Source organism: Balaenoptera acutorostrata, chromosome 6 (assembly GCF_949987535.1).
Source record: "Balaenoptera acutorostrata chromosome 6, mBalAcu1.1, whole genome shotgun sequence".
Classification (NCBI taxonomy): domain Eukaryota; kingdom Metazoa; phylum Chordata; class Mammalia; order Artiodactyla; family Balaenopteridae; genus Balaenoptera; species Balaenoptera acutorostrata.
In genome coordinates, this window is record NC_080069.1 from 14407030 (window position 1) to 14431646 (window position 24617).

At 34.3% G+C, this 24617-nt stretch overlaps 1 protein-coding gene across 1 annotated transcript in view; it reads right to left on the reverse strand.

Moving 5' to 3' along the window:
- ADAM7 (ADAM metallopeptidase domain 7) overlaps positions 1-24617 on the reverse strand; it is a 43923-nt gene that overhangs the window by 15056 nt on the left and 4250 nt on the right. Inside the window, exons 3-12 of the mRNA XM_007192792.2 lie at positions 23514-23590; positions 17173-17251; positions 15736-15812; positions 14504-14696; positions 13162-13215; positions 9361-9429; positions 6265-6434; positions 3880-3964; positions 2321-2451; positions 1304-1478 (exon numbers count right to left, since the gene is read on the reverse strand). Of these exons, the coding sequence (XP_007192854.2) occupies positions 1304-1478; positions 2321-2451; positions 3880-3964; positions 6265-6434; positions 9361-9429; positions 13162-13215; positions 14504-14696; positions 15736-15812; positions 17173-17251; positions 23514-23590 (1110 nt within the window). The remainder of the gene's footprint in view (positions 1-1303; positions 1479-2320; positions 2452-3879; positions 3965-6264; positions 6435-9360; positions 9430-13161; positions 13216-14503; positions 14697-15735; positions 15813-17172; positions 17252-23513; positions 23591-24617) is intronic.

Below are 24617 nucleotides of genomic sequence, written 5' to 3' on the forward strand. Positions count from 1 at the left end.
TATGATATGTATACAAAGACTACTGCTTGCAACTGGTGTTTGGGACTTTTACTTTGTTTCCTTCCCTTGTGCTGTTCAGTACTCCACAGCTAATGATTCTCACTGGTAGCATACAAAGCCCAAAGTTTGTGACCTTCCATTCTCCTGATGACTTCTGTTCTCTGGAAGAGTCCTGCTGCTTCTCATGCTAAATCTTGGGTGTGAGATAATACAACTTCTGATTTTATTTTTTTCTCAAGATGCTAAATATTTCGGGCTGAACTTTTAACAAAATGCATCATTAGATAATAATAACAGGATGGACACTTAGACCCTATCTGCTGAAACAAAGTTAAAACTGCAAAATATTGTCTGCATCTTGTCATGTAAGGTACTTCAAGTGTTGGAATGAAACTGTAAAACCATTTCAAAAAATGCACATAGGCAAAAGCATCACTTTCCAAAGTTAGGATTCTCTTTCCATTTAATCTGAGACATTTGAAAAATAGAAGCTGTAACCTCTGGACATTCGCTGCCTCTGCTCTGATCTTGGAGTCTCTTCATGGCCAGAATGAATTTTGAATTGTGCAGTGTCTAGAGCATAGCTACTTAAAATGTGCTCCTTGGACCAGCAGCCTTAGACAACCTTGCAGGTTGGTAGGAATAGGATCTCAGTTCCACTCCAGACCTACTGAATCAGAATCCACATTTTAACAACATGCCCAGGTGATTTATGAGCACTTGATAATGTGAGAAGTCGTTATCTAGGACACATACCTATATGATGAGCTCTTGAAAGAAAAAGCTCCTATGTTAGAGAAAAGCAGAATAAGAATTAATTTAAAATATGCCTCCAAGGCTTATTCTAAATGTACCAGAGACTGCAATAAATATGTGTAAGTTTAGAAGGTTTCTGCTCAATTAAGTTTTCTAATAATGTGAACTGGTCAACAGGGATATAGACTAGCTTCATAAGACCCTGAGTAAAACTCGATTGACTGACTGTGAAGGATTTTGTAGAACAGATTCCTGCTGTGCATGAGAGATCAGACTTAACGACACCTATGAGCCCTTCTCACAAGAAGAGCCAATTAATGTATAAACCAGGCTAATGTGATGCTTTGAATCTCCAGCAAGATCATTACATGACTTGGTAAGAAACCTTGCATTGAGGCTGCACCAACAATTTGTTTCCATTTTTTTTTAAAGCACAGTTTTTAAAGCTTTACAAGAATTACCATGGTTGATTAGTGGCTACATCCCTGTCTAGGTTCTAGCGGAGGTTACACTTTGTAAATGTAAAGGCAACATCATTTGCAAATACCTGAACAGGGCCACAATCACACTCTTCTCCATCATCCAACCTCTTGTTTCCACAATATGGATAATCACTTAACTTATCAGAAAATGGAATATTGAACATGCACGTTGGCTTGTAATCCTTGAGATATTGCTGGTACTGGGTTTTGCTGCATTTACTGAATTTTAGTGCAGGAGTGCTAGAAATAGGATGAGTTAAAAATAAAGATCAATCATATCAATGCATAGTGGTAGAACAGCTATGAAAGTTGTATGAAGAATTTAGAACAAAAAAAATATGTAAATGATGGACTCAAGGTCCATTTACCTTTTTTACTCTTGTCTTACTGTTACAGCAGAGTAGTAGCTGGGCTCTTTATTATAGGAAATGTCTTATTGAAACACAGCCAACACATACTATTTTAGTGAAAATTCTCAGACTATACATCCGCCAGAATATCCTTCCTGAAGCCCACGGTTTAGACCAATTGTGCCTGCTGTTCCCATATCACTTTTTATTTGTCCCACTTGAAATAATCTATATATTTGCCTACCATCCATGCAAGAATACAAGCTTCTCAATACAGGGACTGACTCGTGTTCAAAGTTTTTAAAAATAAGCACTAGTTAACACAGTGCCTGGCACAAAGTAGTTCTCTATAAACATTTTCTGAAACAAACTATTAATATTTAGTACGCTCTTACACATCTTAGGAATGTGACATATTTCTTTTTAAGCTGAAACTTGCCTCCCTTCCATCTTCCTTTTGTTTTGACTGCCTTGTCATTATTATTGATACAATGATTGGATACAGATGGACTTTTAAAGTCTTGGAGACGTTTGAGTGGGATGTTGTGGTCCCCCCAAAATATTACTAATTATGTAGATAATGATGTAAAATTAGATATCAGTTACTGAGTTCTTACCCAGGAGATAGTAGGAAAATTCCAGATGATAACAATATGTCCCTACAATATTGAGTTTTGCTCAAAGCCACTCCCCCAATATTGAAATATATTCTCTACGTTGTTTAAGCCTCACCTTCCATCGCTATCCATCACGCATTGTCCCGAAGTACAGGTACATGGGTAATCATCATGCCGCATCCCAAGGTTATGCCCCACCTGATGCGCCATTCTGCCTGCAGCTGCATTTAGGTCAGCTAAAAGACCCTGATGCCAAAAAAGATGTGCACTAGAAATTTCTATTAGCTAGTTCACCACAGTACATAAAGCTTTGAACTAGTGGTTGAGAGCTGGTTTCTAGCTTCTGGTTAACCAGTATTTTATCTAAGAGGTCGTGGACTTAGTTATCTTCCGTTCTTGCACCTTAGTTTCTTCAGTTATATAATGAGGTTGGACAAGTAACCTTTTGGATGTCTCTAACACTAACACTTTGAAATTTTTTTTTTTTTTTGGTGCAGTAATAGTCATTGTTGGTTTTCTATAGACTCATTTTTACAAATAGCTCAAATTTATTAATTAAAGTCCTACACAATAAAATAAACATTATTGATTGTCTTCTATTACTAGATATTCAAAGGGAGTAAAAATAAAAATATGTGAGTTTCGGGTTTCCAATTTATAGTCTCACATTAGGCAATAATGTTATACAATCATGAAGAGGCAGGTACTACTATGAAAAAAGTCAGAAGATCAGTAATGTAAAATCCAACACAGAGTTGATAGTTATCTCTGTTCTTAGTTCTATTTCATGTTTTAATATCTATATTAATGAAAAAATTAAATTTCCAAAGAGGGGTGGGATATCAGGTTACTGTAAAAGTAAAACACCCCTAATTTGGTGATTTCATCTTACTCATATGACATTTAAAATGTGTCCTGGTTGGGTTATAATGTCATAATTGGAGTGGACAGCCTATATTAGATTAATTTGACTCTATTATGCAAAATTTTGTTTCTGAAATACCATGGGCAAAGGCATAATCATAAAAAGAACCATAGGAATAATAAATCATGTAGTCATTTTAATAAGTACTGGCTTTTAAGTTCAAGGTCTTACAAGACTCACTTAAGCATAACAACAATTAGGCAGAGACACTACAGGAAATCAACCCAAACCTTGATATCTTAAAGAATATCTTAGATAGTGTTATTTGGGCAGCATTTACTAGAAGTGTAGTGACTTGGGAAGAGATCAGATAAACAAGGGGAGTCAGCAGTATGTAGGTCTTAGGCTTTCTGAAAGTGAATGGTGAAGCCATCTAGATATGATATTTTCCGCATAAGAACAATTATCCTTACTTGCTAAACCAGCCATCAAGTTTTATGTACATCACATGTCCTTATAAATAACTATATTTAATATGCAAAAGAGCTTTCCTAATCTTTGTAGGTTAATTCATGTATGACGTTCATATAAACTCTGGAAAACACTGGTTTATCTTCATTATTTATCTATAGTTTTTAATAAAACATTTCCCATTAAATAACGGAAACATGACAGTTTCATCATGACATTTTGGTGGGAATGTATGACAGGATGCATACATGGTCCCTTTCAATAGGACACAGAAGATTACAGAAATCTAAGGTAAGCATTTTGATTAAGTAATATAACATAAATAAAACACAGCCCACCTTAACGACACTGGAGGAATAATAGGGCAGGCATATACCCCCTGGATAAGAAGTTCCTTGTGCATGTGCGTAGAGCCACTTTCCACTATAAACAAGATATAAATAAACTCATAGTTCAGTTAACACAAACACTGAAGTGCAGTGAGCCCCCCCAATGCTAGTGCCTTGGCACTGGAGTTCTGGAATTGAGGATGACCTTGGTTGATATGAAGCTCATTTTAAACCTGTGGTATTTTAGAGGCATGGAGAAAGTCAATGTAATCTTGAGTTGAAATCATAAAAGAGTACTTTCCCCCCCAAAATAATAATAAGGTCAGAGTCCATTTGACTTGACTTTAGTTTGCCCTACACTCAACTTTGGATAAAACCACTTAAAAGACCAAAAAAGTTTAAAGTGTTCAGAGGGGAAAATGCAACATAGTGAATGGACTCAACACCACGATTAATTTGCCGTGGTTGAAAATTAAAACAAAAAATTAACCATAGAAACTCATAGAGGATTTGATAACTATAATCAAACATTTCAAACACTTGTCATGTGAAAACATGTCTATTCCTGGATTATCTAAAAAGACAGATGTAGATTTGAATATTAAAGGGAGCCAACTTTGATATGCTTTCAGGAAGAACATTTAGAGTTGGACCACTTTAAAAAGAACTATCATAGTCTGAAGGACCATACGTAGAGTATAATAGAGATGGTTCAAATACAAGAAAGCTAGTCAGGCTAGAGGACCCCTTTCCATGTTTAACTTTTTTGATCAAGGAGATATGCTATATTTCTTTCTTCACTGCTGATATGTTTCTGTCCCTACATTTTAAAGTCTTAGTATTTGACTATGCATACTGGTAGAACTTAGAATTCTGGTCTTCCCAGACTCTGGAGATCTTGGGAGAATATCAGCTATGGAGATGAAGCACCAGAGAAAGCACAATCTGGATTCTGACTTTGCTCATGGTCACTGAAAACCAAAAGTCACACCATGATAATATCATATACGGTATCCAATCACTTCTAGATCTATGTGACTATAGAGGGAAGACATATAAGAAACCAACATGAGAAGTTCTAAATATGATGCCCAGTTAGTCATTTACTAGCACTCCCCCATATCTCTATTTGTAGACATACTATTGGTGTGTGAAACTACTGCTCAGAATAAGAGACACACATGGAAGTAAAAGATTGTCTACTTATATCAGGTTAATTTTCCTAGGCTAATTTATTAAGTATTTTAAGACATACATCCACGGAATAGGCAAAAGAGCTAATCTTGCCTGCTGTGAAGGTCATGATAATATTTTACTTTACCTCCATAATTTTGGGGCACAGTAGTACATGAATATCTGAACCTAACCACTATTCCCCTGGAGATATGTGTTATGGACCATCCTGGATATGAAAATCAGAAATGATATTTGGAGGTCTGGTTCACTCATCAGTCTGCCAAAGGGCTGAACCTGACCTCTGACTATGGGCATTGGAAGCTTCACAGTTCTGAGTTCAGACTGAAAGTTAACATTTAGATAACGATAGAAAGCATATTTGCAGGCTATGTTTGTAGCCCTTAGGAGAAATACTGGTAATATAGGTAGATGAAATAGTTAAAGTGGATACCGCTCTTATATAGTAGCTTTAAGGACATCAAAAGAGATGCTAAAAGACTCCACTGCTTCAAAGTTGTTCTTCCCTAATTTAACATTCCTTATGATGACAGGACTATGTGAAACACAGAGGTGAAGTCAGATCAGTTCCACCATAATTTATCATTTTCCTATAGGCTGAGTAGTGTACTAGGTATTTTTGAATGACAAAATGGTAAGATTAGCCCCCCTTTTAAGGAATTAATGACCTAGTATTACAGAAAAATCCAACCCTTTACTTAGGAACATTAAAGCTGTGGCAGGTTTAATTTATCAGATTAATTATTTGTTATCTTAAATATAGATGCTCTTGAAGAGCTGGTCTGGATGCACACACTCTGTTGAGGGAAAATGTCCAGGAAATGAAGTGCTTTCTCAGAAAGGTGGGTTTAAGTGCAGTGTTGAAACGGCATAGCATGGAAGGCTGAAGAGAGTTAAAATTGGCTGCTGATAAGTAAAGTAAATGGATTCTAAGGGTGCTTTGCTTACCTAATGACATTTTCAGCTCTGCCCAGCAACATGAATATTTCAAGGTTTTCCTTTCTGATATTAATCATTATTAGGAAGAAAGGTTATTTACAAGTTCATCTGGAAATTTTCTGTATAGCTACACATAACATTTTTATCCCTGTGACTTTTATCCAAAAATCAGCAGCTTTAAAAAGTATTTTGGTTTATTTGTTTTGTTTTATTTTTTAATAATCCACCTAAGATATGCAGGAAAATAGAGCAGCGACGTACCTGAGTAACATAACGTGATCAAAATTCTTCCTTTTTTTAAGGATTATTTCTTGCCAAGCCGAAAAACGTAGTAAGGTAGTTTCTATTTTAGAATCTATATCTATTTTGTCTCCATTTGTCCATATTTCAAAGCCAACTAATGTCACTTGAATGTCCAAGGTTTTATAAATCTGTTCAAAGGAGAAATAATTTTTCACAATGTCAAGTTGCAGAAGGATCCTTTATCATGACTATATTCCTTTATATTAAAAAAAGAAATTTTAATGTGTGAAGTACATAAGCAAAAGTTCAGACCTCATTTTACAAACAGTTGTATTGAAACAGAATATAGAGTTGAATCGTCCAGAATATTGGGTGAATTGCCATGACCAACAAAGAAACTTGACTAAAAACACCTGATTCTCCTTGAACTATTATAATCCTTACAGACACTGGGCTCAGGATATGTCTAAAATAAATAATTTACTAAAGCTCTGAGATTATACCTGACCTGAAAATATGAACTTATGAACAGTGGCACATAACGGAATGAATGTTCTTTATTCATCTCTCTAGTTAGGTCATGAATTTGTTCTGTAGCAGATTAGAAAGTTGATACTGTTTTCAAAAACCAATAGCTTAGCTTTCATGTTTGTTCCCCATGTTTGATTTTTGGAACTACTTTGTTGTGTAAGAAATCTTATTGGGGATTGCTCAAAGCCTCAAAACAGACAGAAATAGTTGTAGCCCAAGGCTTCTTACCCCTATTCCCATCTGCTTTTGTAAACACCTAGTTGATAGGTACTTTGATGCCAGGACAAAAGAGTTTAAGAGTTTAAGGAAATATTATGATGATTTTGAGATGAAGAACTATGTATTATGTCAATTTTATATTTCATAACAGCCAGTACAAAGTTGGTTGAAAGGAAGAATGAATGATAAACTATGAACACTAAGTTAGAAACAGAAATAGAGAGGTCAACTCAACAATATTAATAGAGAATGTAACTGATTATTAAGAAGTTTAACATTCACATCATTGCTATAACAATAACCTTGTATTAATTTTTCACTTTTCTTAACCTGCATAATATGAATATATTGAATTTCATGTACCAACATGATAACCATGACCCATAGTCATTTCATAACCGTGAGAACTATGGTTCTCATAAACTCTTATAAAGTTAGACCTTTAGTTAAATCATGATCTCAAACCTAACTAGATGTCCATTCCTTTTGGCTCTGATCGTATTGTGGAATAAACCTTATGAATTAGGTCCCACCAAGCAAGATAATTTTTTTAACCTTTGGATTCTCTACATTCATGGGTGGGCTTTAGGTCCATAAAACTGGATTCAAGTGCAAATGGGAACAATATTTGTTATTCTATGGATGTATTCTCTTCTAGTGAGAAAATATCCTATAAAATAAAGCCATATTTTATCTACAGCATGCTTGGATGGGTTTGGATATACATATTTGGAAAGTTGTTGAGAGAGTTTGTTCACTCTTCTTAACAGAGAAAGGACTATGGAATTTCTGAGACAAAAGAGGTGAAGACATGAAAGTAAAGTGAGAAAGGATGCAGTGAAATAATGAGTGTGGAGGATAAAGGGCCAGTAAGAAGAGATATGACAGGAAGAGTCAAGGACTTTTAGACTATGCTACTTTAAATTGTTTGTGGTATGAGCCCCCAGTCTGAACTGAAAATCTTTAGTAAAAGTTCAGCAATGTGTAACAGTTTTGGAGATGGGACCCCAAGGAGAGAGAGAGAGTCTTATATTTGGATCGGTGTTAGAGGAGTAATAAAGACAATTGCAAGATATAAGAAACAGGAGAAGCAGCACTTGAGCTCACCCCAGAGCAAAGCCAGTACTGGGTGTGGGAGCTCCCCACTCTGCCCAGGAAAGGGATTAATTTATATCCAAGGCTAATGGTAGCTCTCAGCTTCTCCAATCCTGTTTGGGAAATTGAGAGTACCCTGAAGCAACTCCTCCACATCCTGCCCATGCAGGATGAGACAGCCCCTTGCACAGTGGAGAGTGTTTTCCAGCCCCATCTGACCCGAAGGGCTGGTGAGAACACCTGAAAGATGTGCATCCCAGTGGTGCTCAAGCTGAGAGAAGTGCAGACAGAGCCAGTAGTTTGCAAGCAAAGCCAGTAATCCTGTTCAGCTGGGAAATTTGGGGTCAGCTTGAGTTAAGGAAACAACAAGGAGCTTTACCAGTTTCAGGGCTGCTGCTCCTGCTGTGCCCAAGCAGGGAATTTAATTTGCAGCCTCACTCATTGCTGAATATAGACTTCAGTCTGTCTGACCAGGGACCCTCACTGTGAGACGCTACATAGCCCATTCAACTGTGGAACTTGAACAGAGTTCAGCCCGTGGCCTCCCCCATCTGCGGAGCAAACCTGGTGGCCTCATCTAACCTGGAAATTCAGTGCACTCAGGTCTGATTCAGGCCCCAAACATTCTAGTAAAAAACTAGAAAAAGATCAAATCTCCTTCAACTGGTGAATGCAAAAACCACTGATTTAAAGGAGCAATTTCTTACAATGTCTTTCTTTGGGGCCTCTTTATCCTGGTAATGGAGCTGGTCGGAAGGAGTCAGCTTTAAAAAGATGTGTATAAATCACAGTGTTTCTTCTTTAACAGGATTCTAGTTCATTTCATGTTAGACGAATTAATCATTTTAGTGAATTTTACAGAAATATTTCCCCTGATTTCTCTGTCTAAACATGGGCAATAAATTATAACTTGAAAGACTTTTTGCTATGCAAAGGTCATGGAAGAGTGATTTAAAATAGTGGATTTGATTTACTCATGATGGATATTCAAATCTTTGTACATTGCTTTATAAATTTTGTGATAGTGACCAATATTTGAAACTTATGTAAATATTAAGTGTCATTTACTTAGAAAACCAAAAACTTAGAGCTGTGATGCATTTGTTGCTGTGATTTTTTTTCAATGGAATTTTTCTAGACTACTTGGTGAACTGTTATGTTTTGGGCTGTCTTAATATCAGTATTACTACAAAAATCCAGCAGAGATCTGTCCTAAAAGTTTCTTTCCATTTGTGTTTTTGGCTTGATTCAGACTGTATCAAATCTTACCATGTTGACAAAATTGACCATTCCCCAAACTCGATTCCTCAGTTTGTTAGGGTGATTATTCCTGTGATACTGGAAATATAGACATCAAATCAATATTCAGTAATCATAGGAGTTGAATAAAAATTCAACATCATGAGATATTTCAAAGAAAAAAATTCATTGGCTTTCCTTCCAGAGAGCTAAAAAATCTGGGCAACTTATGCAGAAATACATGTTTTTTTTTTGTTTTTTTTGTTTTTTTTTTTTAAGGATTTTCTTATTTATTTATTTATTTATTTATTTATTTATTTATTTATTTTTGGCTGTGTTGGGTCTTCGGTTCGTGCGAGGGCTTTCTCCAGTTGCGGCAAGCGGGGGCCACTCTTCATCGCGGTGCGGGGACCGCTCTTCATCGCGGTGCGCGGGCCTTTCTCTATCGCGGCCCCTCCCGTCGCGGGGCACAGGCTCCAGACGCGCAGGCTCAGCAATTGTGGCTCACGGGCCCAGCTGCTCCGTGGCATGTGGGATCTTCCCAGACCAGGGCTCGAACCCGTGTCCCCTGCATTAGCAGGCAGATTCTCAACCACTGCGCCACCAGGGAAGCCCCAGAAATACATGTTTTATATAAAATAACTAGATATAACAGTTTCAAAAGTCATGCTTCACCTTGGCACTACTTTAAGGTTTTCTTTATAACTCTGCTCCCTCTTCACATTAAATATATTACATTACGTTGATTTATTAAACCAACTGATAAGTGTTCTTTAGAGTCCATATTCATAGCAAAATTTATTAAAGCTCCACAGCAACCATTATATTGCAAAAAACAACTTTATCAGCACTCCTGTATCCATGGCGGCTACAAACTAAGGAGCATATAATCAAGGATCATCCTGGAGCCAGGGATATGATGGAGAGGGGCAAGAAGTTGTGGTTTCCCCCTCCTTTCTCTCCAGGAAAAGGCTAAGAAGACAAAGCAGTTTCCTGCTCCAGCTTATTTTGTATGTTGTTCTCTTCTTACAAATGGATTCCCTATTTGTACTTGTTCTCAACATTATCAATTTAGACCTAATAAAATACACTTAATAATAACATAAGGTATCCCATAGAGATAAATGCAAATGGTCAAGCTTCTTTTATAATAATAAAAAAAAATGCCTTTTCTGAATGCTGCAATGATCCTATAGTTAACATTCCATTGCTCGCCTGTTATCTTAAATACCTGAATACCCCAAAGATATTACATTAGAATCCCTTTAATTTTCATTTCCTACCCACTCCTCAACCTACTACTCATTGATTTAAATGCCACTATTCTGCTGAAACTATTCCTGATAGGCCCATAAATGTCCTCTTAATTATCAAATCCATTGCATTACTAGAATAAACCTTCATTGTTATGCACACTTTTTCTTTTGATATGTGCTGGATTGGGTTTACAAATATTTTTAGGGTATCTGCTGTCGTATTTGTAAGTGAAATTGGCTTATAATTTTACTTTCTTGTCCGGATTTGTTATCAGTGTCATCATAGGTTGTTATGGTAATGACCCTTAAGGAGTCACTCTTCTGGGTATTTGCACCGATGTGTGGTTCCCTCAACCATTGATTCTAGACTTGACCATATGACTTTAGTTAATAAGACATTAATAAGTGTCCTATAAGCAGAAGCTTGAAAAGCTCTTGTACATTGAAGCCTGGTCTCTCTCATGATGTTTTGATGCCCAGCTGTAATACCAGAAGCACGGGCTTGCCTACTGGGGACACATGGGCCAAACCCAACACTATATACCAGACAAGTGGCTAAGGCCGGGTTACACCAGCCAGCCAGCCCAGTGGAACCACCAGATTACTGCAACTGTATAAATGACCCACACTAAGTTTTGGGTAGTTTGTTACACAGCGGTAGATAACTAATATGAACGTTATAATAACTATGAAATGTGTGAAGAATTTTTCCTGTTCTTGAGAACAGTGTATAAAAGATGGGGTTTTCTGTTACAATAAATTTCGGTAAAATTTGTCTTTAAACTCATCTGAGCCTAGTTATTTGTCAATAGATTGTGGACTACTTATTTAACTTTAAAACTTTGTTATATTCTTTTTGGAGTTTCCTATTTCTTCTCAAGTCAGCTTCTTAACATTGTACTACATTCTTCTGCTCATAAATTTATTGACACAAGGTTGTACATATATTTTTTAATGATATATAACCTTTCCTATATTTATAGTTATGTTTTTCTTTCATTTCTAATTTTATTTGTACTTCTATTTTTGTCTTAATAAGTATTGTCAGAAGTTCCTCTGTTTCATTTATCTTTCCAAGGGACTAGCATTTGACTTTGTTTCTTTTTGTCTTGTGCTTTTTATCAATTTTACTCATTATTAAATTTATTTTTCCTTCTCTTTTTTGGTTTTATTCTGTGTTTATGTTCTAACTTTTCCAGTTAGACTCTTAATTCATTAAATTTCTTTCTTTTTTAATATAAATGTTTGTCTACAAATGTCCTTCTAATTACTGTTATGCCACCTGCATCTAGAAAAATTTATCTCAACTAATGTTTTCTTTTTGCTATTATAAATATTTCATAATTTCAGATTTGACTTTTTTAGTCAATTAATATTTGGCAATGTATTTTTCCTTTAGCTTCCAAATCAATTTTCTTTTTGTAGTCTAGTATAACAATTTTTTTGTTATACCTTCCAATTTGGTTGTGGTTAAAAAAAAGCGGTGATCTTCTCCATATATATCTTTCCTATCTGTTTTACTTCCTTTGTGGCAAAATGTCAGTTTAATTCTTGAAAATGTTTTGTTTGAACTTGAAATGAATACATATTGTCTTTTTTCTGGTTGCAGTATACATCCATCAATTGATTAGATCAAACCTATATTTATGTGGTTCAAATCTTTTCTATTTTTGTTGAATTTTTTCCCTGCTTAGCCTAAAATTTTCTAATAGAGAAGTAAAAAAAAAACCCTTCTTACCCTGTAACCATGTTTTTTGTTGCTGTTGTTTTATATCTTTTTATACTCTGCTGTAAGGTGTATAATCTGAAATATCGTTGGATGATTTGCAGTTCTTGGAGAGCTCATTCTTCTTTTCATTATGTTGGTTGACTCTTCCTTGTGTGATTAGTTTTACCTTGGATTATGATTATAGGGCATTTTTGACTTGGAGTCTAGCAGTTTACCGAATTTCTAATCAGCTTTTTGTTGAAAGCTTGGCGTAGCATTTCTGTATCTAAAGAAAAGTATGTCATGCCCCATATCAGTGCAGGACACAGGCTTAGGGTTTTGTTTTCCCATGCATAATATTTTCCCTGCCCATTGCGACAGGCAAACAAAACATTTCCTTTCTCTTTGCAGTTTCACTAGAGAGCTTTTCCAGTTCCCTTTCAGAGGTGGGACAGCCCTTTGTGGCTCTGGGCCTTATGCAATATATTCTATATACTGTGTGTTGTGTCGCCATGCCTTTGAATTTTAGTTACTGTTTTGATGGAGATTCTCTGCCTCATTTTTAGCACTTGGAGATTTTCTGTGTTTTTTTAGCTCAACTATAGATTGTGGACATATTTTCAGTTTTTTGAAGTTGTTCATCATTTCCATATGTTCATAATGCAGAGGGAGGTTCTATTTTGGCTTAGTCTGCTATGCTGCCAAAGGACATTATCATCTCTTATATATGTCTGTTTGGGGAAGCTAAAAACAGAACATTGAACCTGGAATGGAATTCTGATTAAAATACTACTTTCTCTTTGTTAAAAATCACAACTATAGTTTTATAAGAATGAATGGGGGGCAAATGTTTATCTGAAAACTTACCATGTTATCATCAGCAACAATGAACAGTTCAATATACTTTTCTTTTTCCATACTCTGGAAATTTATGGAAAATTGAATGAAGTATGGTTAATGTCTCTTATCTTAACATTTTAAGCTAAAATTTTCAAGGTAAGAAATGTTAGTATTATTGGAAGTTGACATGCAGGAGTATATCTAATAATTCTAGAAATGTAGGTAAATAAAACCCACTATATTATTAAAATGTGTGCTTCTATGCATCAGATTCTAGTAAACCTGAAACAACATTCCATATTTTATTATCCTTTTTTTTTTTGTTTAGTCTTTCGGGTAAAATAAGGATTATAAATAAAGGATCATGAATCCAGTTTTTAACATTTAGGTTTTTTTTTTAATTTACAAAGTAAATGCTTACTAAGTAAGCTCATGTAAAAAGGACCATCTACAGTTGAGAGCAAGACATATAACTGGCCAACAGGAGGGACTGTATTCCTTCTACTCCTCTTCTATCTCCCTATCTCCCTTTGTGGGAGTGTCAATTCCAAGGAAACATATAAAAGTTGTTAATTATAGATCTTTTATTTTATAAAACACAATACCAAGAAATTCTAAGTTTTCAGCTTTCAGTGTCATGCATTGAGGTACATGCATATGCTCTTGAATATAAATCAGAGGCATATTGTTCAAATATTTGACTGTCATTCTTTTCTGAACTAAGTAATCATTTATTTATTGATTTATTCAATCAAAAAAACCCATCTATTAGGCATCTAGTAAGTTTCAGACACAATCTACACCATGGATATGTGAAGAAGATAAACACTCACAGATCTTAAAGGCTAACATGTAGAGGGGATTTAAGTTGATATGAACAAGTATAGAAAAGCCTAAAATATGGAGGACTATCATTGTGCCTTCATTCTACTAGAAATTCCACCTTAACAATTAGAATATTTGGCCTGATGAAAGGGGGATAACCTGGCTTATCATCAACAACTCCTCCAAAAAAAGTGGCTGGAAAGACAAGGAAAGAAAAGACAATATCTAAGAGAGATTTCAAGATGTAAATTTCATTCTTTCCAACCACTTATAGCCCTAATACTATAAATCTATATGTAGGATTGTAGATATCCCCCTTCTTAGAAATTGATGAGACAAACTGAGATTCGATGTAGGGAATGAACACTTCCTGTATAGATAACAAAAACAAAAGTTTGACATTTCAGATTTCAAACAATGAAGAGTCAGATTCAGGCAGCCTATACACTTCATTAATTGGGCTCATAATCTCTCTCTTGAGATCAGTGAGAAAGTAAGAGGCATTTGACTTGGGATAAAGATAATTTAAAAATAAGGCACTCACTTCCATTTTGGAGTCTTCCATGGATTTAGTATTGTCATTTGGAACAGCTGTCCTGGTAAAATTGAGCTCTGTACAAGAATAATTGGCAGGTTGCTGCATCTGGGGTTTATATTTGAACACCAAATGTTCTCCTTCATCTGAATATTTCACTGGTTCAATGTGGTACCTTTGATCACTCACCCTGAAGAACCCCCTGTGGAAATTGGGAATACAATGTCTATTTAAGATCTCTTTCATTTTACTACCACATTACTTACACAATATTTATCTGTTCCACTTTATGGAGTTTGCCTTTTTAAGAAAGGGAAACTGCAGAGTCAAGGCCTCTTGTGAGCATGTAGCCAGGTATTCTGAGAGACAAAGAGGTGAGATGGCATGTAACCTTTGACTCAGTAACTTTTCTAAGAGTCAACTCATCTGGATTTTCAGAAGTTTAACAGCCCAATCTCTCCTTTGAAGCATAGGTAGAGTAACAATTCCCACCGGAGGTTGAGGACCTCTGGCAAGTCTGAGTTCTTGCAAAAATTTTGTGAATTTTCATGTCCATCATTCATTAATTACAGAGTAAATATATGAAGGTACAGGCACTATTATGTGGTAATTGTGTCACTAAAGGGTTTTTCATTCTTGAAAATACTGGGACCTACTCAAGTAAAATCCTCAAAAATGAAGACACAGGTTTCTTGCTCTTCTACTCTTTGCCTCCCCACATCTTCTTCCTTTGTCCTTGAGCCCAAGATCTAGAGACAACTTTATATAGGCTTTACTTCTGACATTTTTTACTTTCCAGAGTCTGGAAACACTGCCTAATTTAGTAAAAAGCTGTGAAGCGTTGTGGTGTGATGCAGTGGGAATTCACAGGCCTAGAAATTAGGAGGCCTGGTTTTTGGACGGAGTTCAACCACCAGCAAAATGAATGTTCAGGAGCAAGTCTCTGATGTTAGTATCCTGATCTGTAACATGAGAGGACAGGCTGGTTGAGTTCCAGTCACCTTCCAACTCTGAATCCCTTGATCATATACTGAAAAACTTGTCTTGCTTAGGGCTGTGTTTTACATCTTTTTGTCAAAAATGAATGTAAACAATGGGCTGGAGTGGATCCTCATGCTGAAAATATACAGTAGCTTTTTTCCATTAATTTTTCTATTTAAAGGTCTTAAAAAGAAAAGAGAAGTGAATGTCTTTGAAAATTCATAGGAAAACTCATAAAGGTAGATAGATACGGTGCATACCTCAGACCATTACATGTGCTGATACTGGCAGCAGAATCAAATTCATGTATGATGGATCCTTGGTAAAAACAGTGATCCTAAAATAGATGAAGAGGCTATTGATATAAGTACATGTATTGATATTATATAAATATTAATATCTACATATTTTATGTTCACAATACATCATTATTTCATTTTCACAAACTACACTTATGTTCATTTATGCATTCATTCATGCATTCATTCATTTCATTCTTTCATTGGAAAATTTCGAAGCTACTTTAGAAGACTTTTATTTTAATTGCATGATTACTTTGTGTGAAGCAGTGTATGAATTATTCTCTCACAAATTTAAGAGTCTATTAGTTGATGCTAACCTCAGAAATGTGACCCTTTTCCTTTGAAATATTACTCTTTTAATCCATCTTAAAATCCTATCAAACTACCCCTCCTGTGCTATTATTATAAATTTTCCCCAGTTGCCTATGAAATAAAGTCAAAATTTTTGATGATTGCAGAAATTAGGTCTCACTCTCCAACCAGGTCCCCTCATGCCTTTGTCTCCTGCCTCTCTGCTTTGATCAAGTTGGTATCTTTATTACTCCCTACTGGGTGTTCCATCCATGGTGATTCCACCAAATAATTTCTCTTTCCATCAGTTCCTTATGTTCAACTCCTGCCTATGTGTGACACTTTCCAGGGTCCTGGACCTCAGACTCTCACAGACGAACAACCACTCACCGTATAAAAGAATGTTACCCAATTTTCTTACTGTTCTGTTTTACAAAGATTGCATGATGACTGAGATTTCATAGTTGACAGCTGCCTTAAACAGAGGCAATATGGTTTAAAAGTATACATTTAATAGAAGAGAATAAAGTCATCCTTGGCTAGAAGGCTGCAGTGGGCATGTTCTGTGAAGGGGAATAAATATAAAAATAGAACTCATATCCACTGGAATAATATTCATGATTAATGAACAAAGATTCATTTGGAGAATGAAGGAGAGGACTCAATGTTGGTGCATCAGAAGGACAGGGCAAGAGGATTTGACTCCCATAAGGGTCAGTTAGATGGAGGTTTTAAACTTGTTTCATGTCTTTAAGTTTTATCCTTTAGCTTAATTACTATTCCATCATGGTACCTTATACTTCTCTGGTGTCCTGCTTTACCCTTCCTCCAGACTTAACCCCATTTTGGGTACATAGAAGTCAGTGTGGTAAAGGAAAATACATTAGCAGTCATTGATTTGCTTGTTAGGTAGTGATCAATCTCCTTTAGAGGTCAGAGTGTCATAGTTTATGTTCTAGAATCATTCAGTGATGGTAGTCAATGCAGGAGTAATTTCTGATGTAACACTTTCTGAAGCTGCTTGTAAAGCTAGAATGGGGTTTAAAAATCATACGAGGAAACAATAGTTTCAGAGAAGAGACATAGGAAGGTCCCATAAGATACCATGATCTGAGGATGCTTGGTGATCTGCTCTCCTTTTGTGGAGTAGTATGTCTCACTGTAATCTGAGGCTAGGAACTTCCTGGAAAAGAGGGCAGAGAGGTAGTGAGATTCACTTATTCTAAAAAGTTAGCATATAAAACCTATTATGTGAGAGTGAAGGCTCTAGGATGCTTTCACTTCTCAGCAAGATCCTCTTAAGCTAAAAGCAAATAAGCAAAATCAATCCGAGTCACATGAAAAGCCTTTCTACCTAGATTTCATGGTTTGGTAAAGATGGTAAAAGATTCTGGCAGTTTTAGCAAGGCATCATTTTGAGAAGAACCTAGAGAAAATATTATCTAAGTAAAAATCTTCTTGCCTTAAGCGCCAAAATTAATGCAAAAAAATTGTGATGTATATGTATCATATATATAAATATATATACACTATATATATTTTATTTAAATATACAGCTGTTGGGTTAATATGTATTAAGATATATGTATCATATGTACATAGATATGGATTTAATATGACTGCAAAGTTTTTACATTTTACATAAAATTATACATTAACTGTAAATATTATAACCTCTAAAACAAAAGCTTTAAACTAAAGCAGAGAGAGATTACTATAAAAACAATAAACAAAAAGCCAGTAGATAAGAGTAAAAAAGAAATCAAATAATTCAAATATCCAAAGAAAGGCAGGAAGAGAAAACCAGAGGAACAAAGTCAGAGGCAAACAGAAATTAAGTATTAAATACAACCATATCATTCATAACATTAAATGTTAATGGATTAAACTTTCCAATTAGAAATCAGATTGTCAGAATTCACTAAAAAGGCAGAACCCAACTACTTGCAATCTTACAAGAGACACATTTTAAATGTTAAGACACAGGTAGGTTGGCATGAAAAATAGTATATTATGGAAACAGTAAATATGTGAATGCGGAGCTAAGCTGTATTAATATCAGGTAGAATACAGTTCCCAAAAAGACGGGCATTCCATAATGACATAGTGATAAAAGAATAAATTCACCATAAAGAAAAAATAATAGTACATGTGTATAGCCTAATAGCTAAGCTTCCAACACATGAAGAAAATATTTTAAAAATTGAAAAGGTAAACAATTCCAAATCATAATTGAATGTTTTGACATTCCTTCCTCAGCAGTTGACAGAACAAATAAACAAGTAATATAAGTAAAAATAGAAGATCTAAATAATCCTATCAACCACTTTGTCCTAATTGTTGTTTATAGAGCACTTCACCCAGTAACTGCAAAATACATATTCTTTTCAAGGTATGTTTAACAAATTAGAACATAGGTTTGGCCATAAAACAAATTGCAATACATGTTTTTAAAAATGATATCATACAAAGCTTGAGAAAGGGTATGCTAAAACTACCAAATATTGGAAATTAAATAACCCACTCTTAAATAATCCATGAATCAAAGAAGAAATCTTAAAAGAAATTAGACAATATTTTGAAAGGAATGATAATAAAAATAAAAGACATCAAGATGTTTGAAATGCATCTAAATTAATGCTTGAAGGAAATGTCATGGTTTTAAATATTTTAAATACTATGACAGAAAGATGAAATGTTTTCATAAAAGAGTAAACACTAAATAAGTAGAACAAATTAAATAATAAAGATAATAGATGGATTCAGTGAAATAAACAGACAATAGCAATAATAAACAAATTCAAATGTTGGTTATTTGAAAAGATCAACAAATTGATAAATCTCTTTAGATTTGTCAAGAAAAAAAAAGAGGGAGAACTCAGATTACCAATATTAGAAATTATAAAAAGGTTATCATTAAAGGTACCACAGATATTAAAAGAATAATCAGAGAATATTATGAAACACTTTATACCAAAAATTTGACAACTTACATGAAATATACATTTTCCTTGTAAATTACAGTTTAAAACTGACATAAAATGAAATAGAAAATCGGAATAACCCTCTCAATAAAATTGAATTTGTAATCATAAAACCTCCTCCCCACACATACACACAAAAAAAACCCTCAAGGCACAGGTGGTTTCATTCGTGAATTCTATTCAACAATCTAAAAATAACATTCTTCAGAAAATATAGGAAGAAAGAACACTTCCCAATTCATTTTTGAGAACACTTCCCAATTCACCTCTTAATATTAAATATGTGACAAAGACATCACACACAAAACACTAAAAATGCAGAATAATATCTATTGTTAACGTGGTGTCAAAATCCTTAAGAAAATCTTCGTGAACTGTATACAGCAAAGAGGGTTTTATCAAGGGGATGCAAGTATGATTTAACATTCAAATATCAATCAGTGTAAATTACCATATGGACATTTCAATGGTTGCAGATATGCTTTCAGTAAACTTCTCAGGGAGCTATCTTAATCTCATAAAGTACACAAATGACAAGTCTACTGGCAATATAATATTAATCATTCAATATTTATCACTTTTCCCTTAAGATCAGGGATACTGTAAGATTGCCAACTCTTCTATTTCTACTCAAATTGTACTGGAGTTCCTAGCCATTACAATAAAGCATAGAAATAAAAGCAATAATGACTAGAAAGAAAGATATACAACTGCCAATATTTGCTGATGAAAATCTCTAAGTAATCTGTGAAATAATAGATAAATCCATAGATTAAGACCTCTCAATAGAAAAATGAAATAATAAAAAACAGTTCTGCTTACAAGAGCATTGCAAGCATTAAATATGTAGAAATACATCTAACCAAAGACATACGAGATCTGTACACTATAAACTACAAAAAATTGTGGATAGAAATTAAAGAAGATCTAAATTAATATAGAGATGCAACACGAAGACTCAATATTATTGATATCAATTCTTTCAAATTCATGTATAAATTCAGTAAAATCACAACCAAAATTCTAGCAGGCTCTTTAAAAAATAAAAATTAACAAGTGAGTTCTAAATTTTATAGAGAAATGCTAAGGATCTAGAATTTTTTTTAATTCTGCAAAAGAAGAGCAAAATTGGAGAAGTTACCCACACTGGCTTTTAGGCTTACTTTAAAGCTGCAGTAATCAAGACAATGTGGTCATAACTTGGGGATTGAAAAGCAGGTGAACAGGATAAAATAGAGAGCTCAGAAATAGTCATTTGCTTTTGGTCAAAGGTGCAAAAGCTATCCAGTCCAAAGAAAGGCAATTCAACAGAAGAGGCTGGCTATGTATATGCAAAACCAAGAACCTTGACCCACCTTCAAATTACACACACACACACACACACACAAACACAAACACAAATTCAAGATGATAATAGACCAAAACTGAAAGCTAAAACCATGAAAACGTTAGAAAATTTAGTAAATTGAAATTTCTTCAAAATTATAAATTTTACTTTTTAAAAGAATATTAAGAAAATGAATATAAAAAGTAACAGGATGGAGAAAACAGTTAATAAGAAATATATCTGACAAAGGGCTAATCTCCAAATTATATGAAGATCTTCAACTCAGTAAAGGACAATTAACCCAATTAAAAATGGGTAAATATTTAAACAGACACTTTACAAAAGATATACACATGGTCAATAATCACATAAAAAAGTTTTCAGCAGGGAACTGAAAACTTATCCAAAATGAAATCTCACCACAAACCCACCAGTATAACTAAAATTAAAAAGGGGTGAGAACACAAAATGACGAAGAGGATTTGGAGCAACTAGAATTCTCATACATTGCTCGCAGTATTTTGGAAAATGATCTGACAATTTTTTATAAAACTAAACATATACATACCCTATGATCCAGAAACTTCACTCCTTGGCATTCACCAAGGAGAAATGAAAACATATATTTATAAAAAGACTATAAAAGAATGCTCATTCAAGCTTTACTCATGATAGCCAAACACTGGAAACAGCCAAGGTCTCCATCAATAGAATGGATAAAAAAATGGTAATGTGTATATATATGTGTGTGTGTGTGTGTGTGTATATATATACATATATATATGTACACACACACACACACACACACATACATATATACACATACACATCATGGAGTAGTACTCAGAAAGTAAAAGAACCATACTTCTGATACATGAACTACATGAATGAATCTCTGTTTATGGAATGCTAAAATAAAGAAACCTTACACAAAGGGTACGTGCAGTGTAAATCTACTTATAAAAACTTCCAGAATGGACAGAATAATCTATGATGAATAAAACCTCTGTGAACAGGTTTTGAGAGAAGTTGACTAGGAAGGAGCAGGAGGAAATTTTCTGAGTGACAGTTCTTTTATAATTCATTTGTATAGAAATTTGGGTAACACAGGTATGTGCATTTGTCAAAATTCAATGCATGTACACTTAAGGTTTGTGCATTTCATTGCATGAAAATTTTACATCGAAAGAAAAACTGTCAACACATATTAAACTCCAATGATATGCTTGCTGAAGTACTTAGGAGGAAGTATACTAATGTCTGCGATATAATTTGGTATGCATAAAAATAAGATGGAGGATGGGTGAATGATAGAGGAATGGATAGACAAAGAAATATGATATAAAATAAATATAGTGAAATGTTAATGAGCATATTTGTATTGGTATGTCTTGATGGGATTATGGGTATACGTATATGTTAATGGGTATATGAGTGGTCAGTATAAGATTCAACTCTGCTCTCTGTGTAAATTTGTTTTCTAATAAACTCTTGGTAAAAATGAGAGAGATACCACAAATAAGTAGAATACAGTCATATTTGTGGTTATTTTGAAATAGCATATATAAAAGTTTTAGTTAAGTACTTGGCTGTATAGTATATTCTAAATTAATGGGGTTTTTTTTGCCTCACATACACATACAAATGTAACTTTTCACCTATTAATGGGTTTGTTATAGTGAAAACAAAGTTGACCCAGTCAATGTTTCCACTGGATGAATAAACAATCAGATTTGACATGGTTGACCTATGAAGGTTCACCTCTAATACTCAACATCATGTTATACAATAATTATTCATTATGATTAAAACCAAGCCAAATGAAACTCATAGGGAAAATATGGGAAAAAAGTGGTGATGGAGAAAAAGAAAAAGAAAAATCAAAATTAATAAGATCAAATTTTTGTTTGCTACGATATTATATGAAAACATCTGAATAAATAATATTCACAGATTTGGGAGGCTCAGTGGTATGCACTAAACTCATTTACTTCATAGAGCTGGGGGAATGAGGGTAATGTTGCCCACTGGAGATATCACATCAGATTTAAGTGCTTTGCATGTCTACAATTCTATAATATACCACTGCAGGCTGATTAACAGAATTAAACAATGGCTAGTCTATTACGATTGGCTACTTGAAGCATAGGCAGCATTGGGTAATTTTGAAAGCAGGAAGGTCTGAGTTAGAGCATCCGCCTCATCACCTGCATTGTGACCTTGGACAAGTTATTATTTCAGTGAATCTATGATTCTTCCTCTGTGAAATGGAAATAAAACAATATCTGCTTCATATGGATATTGTAGGGATTAAAAGAGAAATTTGAGGAAAGGCAAACAGAAATTGCTCAATAAATGTTAGCTTTCTTCCATCCTAAGAATGTTAAAATATGCAGATTTTAAACAAATTATCAATATATTGTGTTATTAGGTTTATATTTCTTTACATTTGTCCAGTGGGGAACTCAGAGTGGAAGGAGAGGTTTTTTTGTTTATTTATTTGTTTTGTACTTCTGTTTGTTTTGAGCTAATAGGCCAGAGTCCCAATTCTTCAATGGAGTTATCCTTAGATTTTACTTAACGTTTGACAATTCTTTATAATTTCAATGTCTGGGGCTGAGAGGCGGAGCTATTGTGTATGGGAACGGCCCAAAGGAACACAGTGGAAATTCAACAACAACAGCAAAGGCTGTGAAGAGAGCTAAAGAAGAAAGTTAAAGGTGCTAGAATTATTTAGCTTACAGACAATTAACTTGATAAATTAAATTCTTCCCAGCCCTTAGCTTCCTCTCCAGCAGGACCTGGTTTGATATCTATTTTCAATAACTTAGAAGTCACTTTAAAAACTACAGTTTTCCAATTTCTTTTGTTACACTGATTTACAAAGAAGTAATGTACGAACTCTCAGAGTAAGCATACTCCAAGTACCCCAAATAGGGAGTAATTTAGGAACTGGAGAACAGGGTATGTAATTGTTATTAAGGTGCTGAAGTGAAATGGGCTTATTTTAGAGGAGTAGGAATTCAGATTAGTATAGATAACAAGGACTTGAAGAATTCCCCGGAAGTTTTTATGAAAACTAGAATACTATAGACTAATATATCTATAAGGTATTGAATCATAATAGGACTTACCTTGATTTTAAAAGGTGAATTATCAAGATTTTTCTATTTAGGCTTAGTTCATACAACAATTCTTCTTCATAAGCTTCCTGAAAAACAGTATCCATCATGTGATTTAAATGTGTGCTCATTTATTAGTGTGTGTTGGTGGTGGGTAGAGGGGTGGGTGGAGGGGAAAATTACAGATCTTTCACAGTCTACCCAGTAGTCCTTTCAGGCAAAATAATAAATACTGATAAAGCAGAATTTATATGGAGGATTTTCTTTTCAAGTTATTTTTTAATTAAAACTTTGGATGGGCTTTTCTTCTAGTTGTAAAATGAAATGAAATGAAAAAAATGCATATTTCCCCCTTATTCAGAGATACACAAGTTACTATATGTCCTTGTAGTTCTACCCACCTTGGATCTTCTGTTTATGTATTTTTAACAGTTTGTGTATACCGTCTTATAGTCTACGTTTTCACATAAAAATAAATGATAACCATGAGCATTTCCTATTCCAATACATGTTGTCTTACAGTAAGTATTTTTTGAAAAAGTGAATTTATTTAATTTACATCTATATTAGAAATTTCATTGGGGTATTCACTACAGTTAGAATTTCATTTTCAATAACATGGAAAAAATGTAAAGCTTTTGGTAAATACTGCCAGGTAACCTTGAAGAAAGGAAGTTCAAAATTAGAATTTCATCAGAAATTAATAGTGATTCTTGTTTCCTTGCCTTAGGTATTGTCATTAATAAAAGTCTTTTGAATAATGAAATGATAACTTATTGTGATAAATTGTTCTCTTTGATGACCACTGGAATTTATATTTTCCTTTTGTTTAGTTTATTTATATATTTGCATATGAGTTTCTAATTTTTGTCCTTTCACCATTTTCTTTTGTGGTATTTTATTTCTTTATGATTCATAAGGGTTCTTTAAGTATTCACAGTTACTAGTCATATATCTTGCACATTTCTTTAGTTTATTGTTTATTCATTTATTCAACAGTGGTGCACAAGATATAGGTCACTGCCCTCAAGGAAGCCACAGCTTGGCAAAGAAAAAATCAAGCAAATGTAATTGGGTACTATAAGCATCATAATATGAGAAATGCAGCGACTGTGT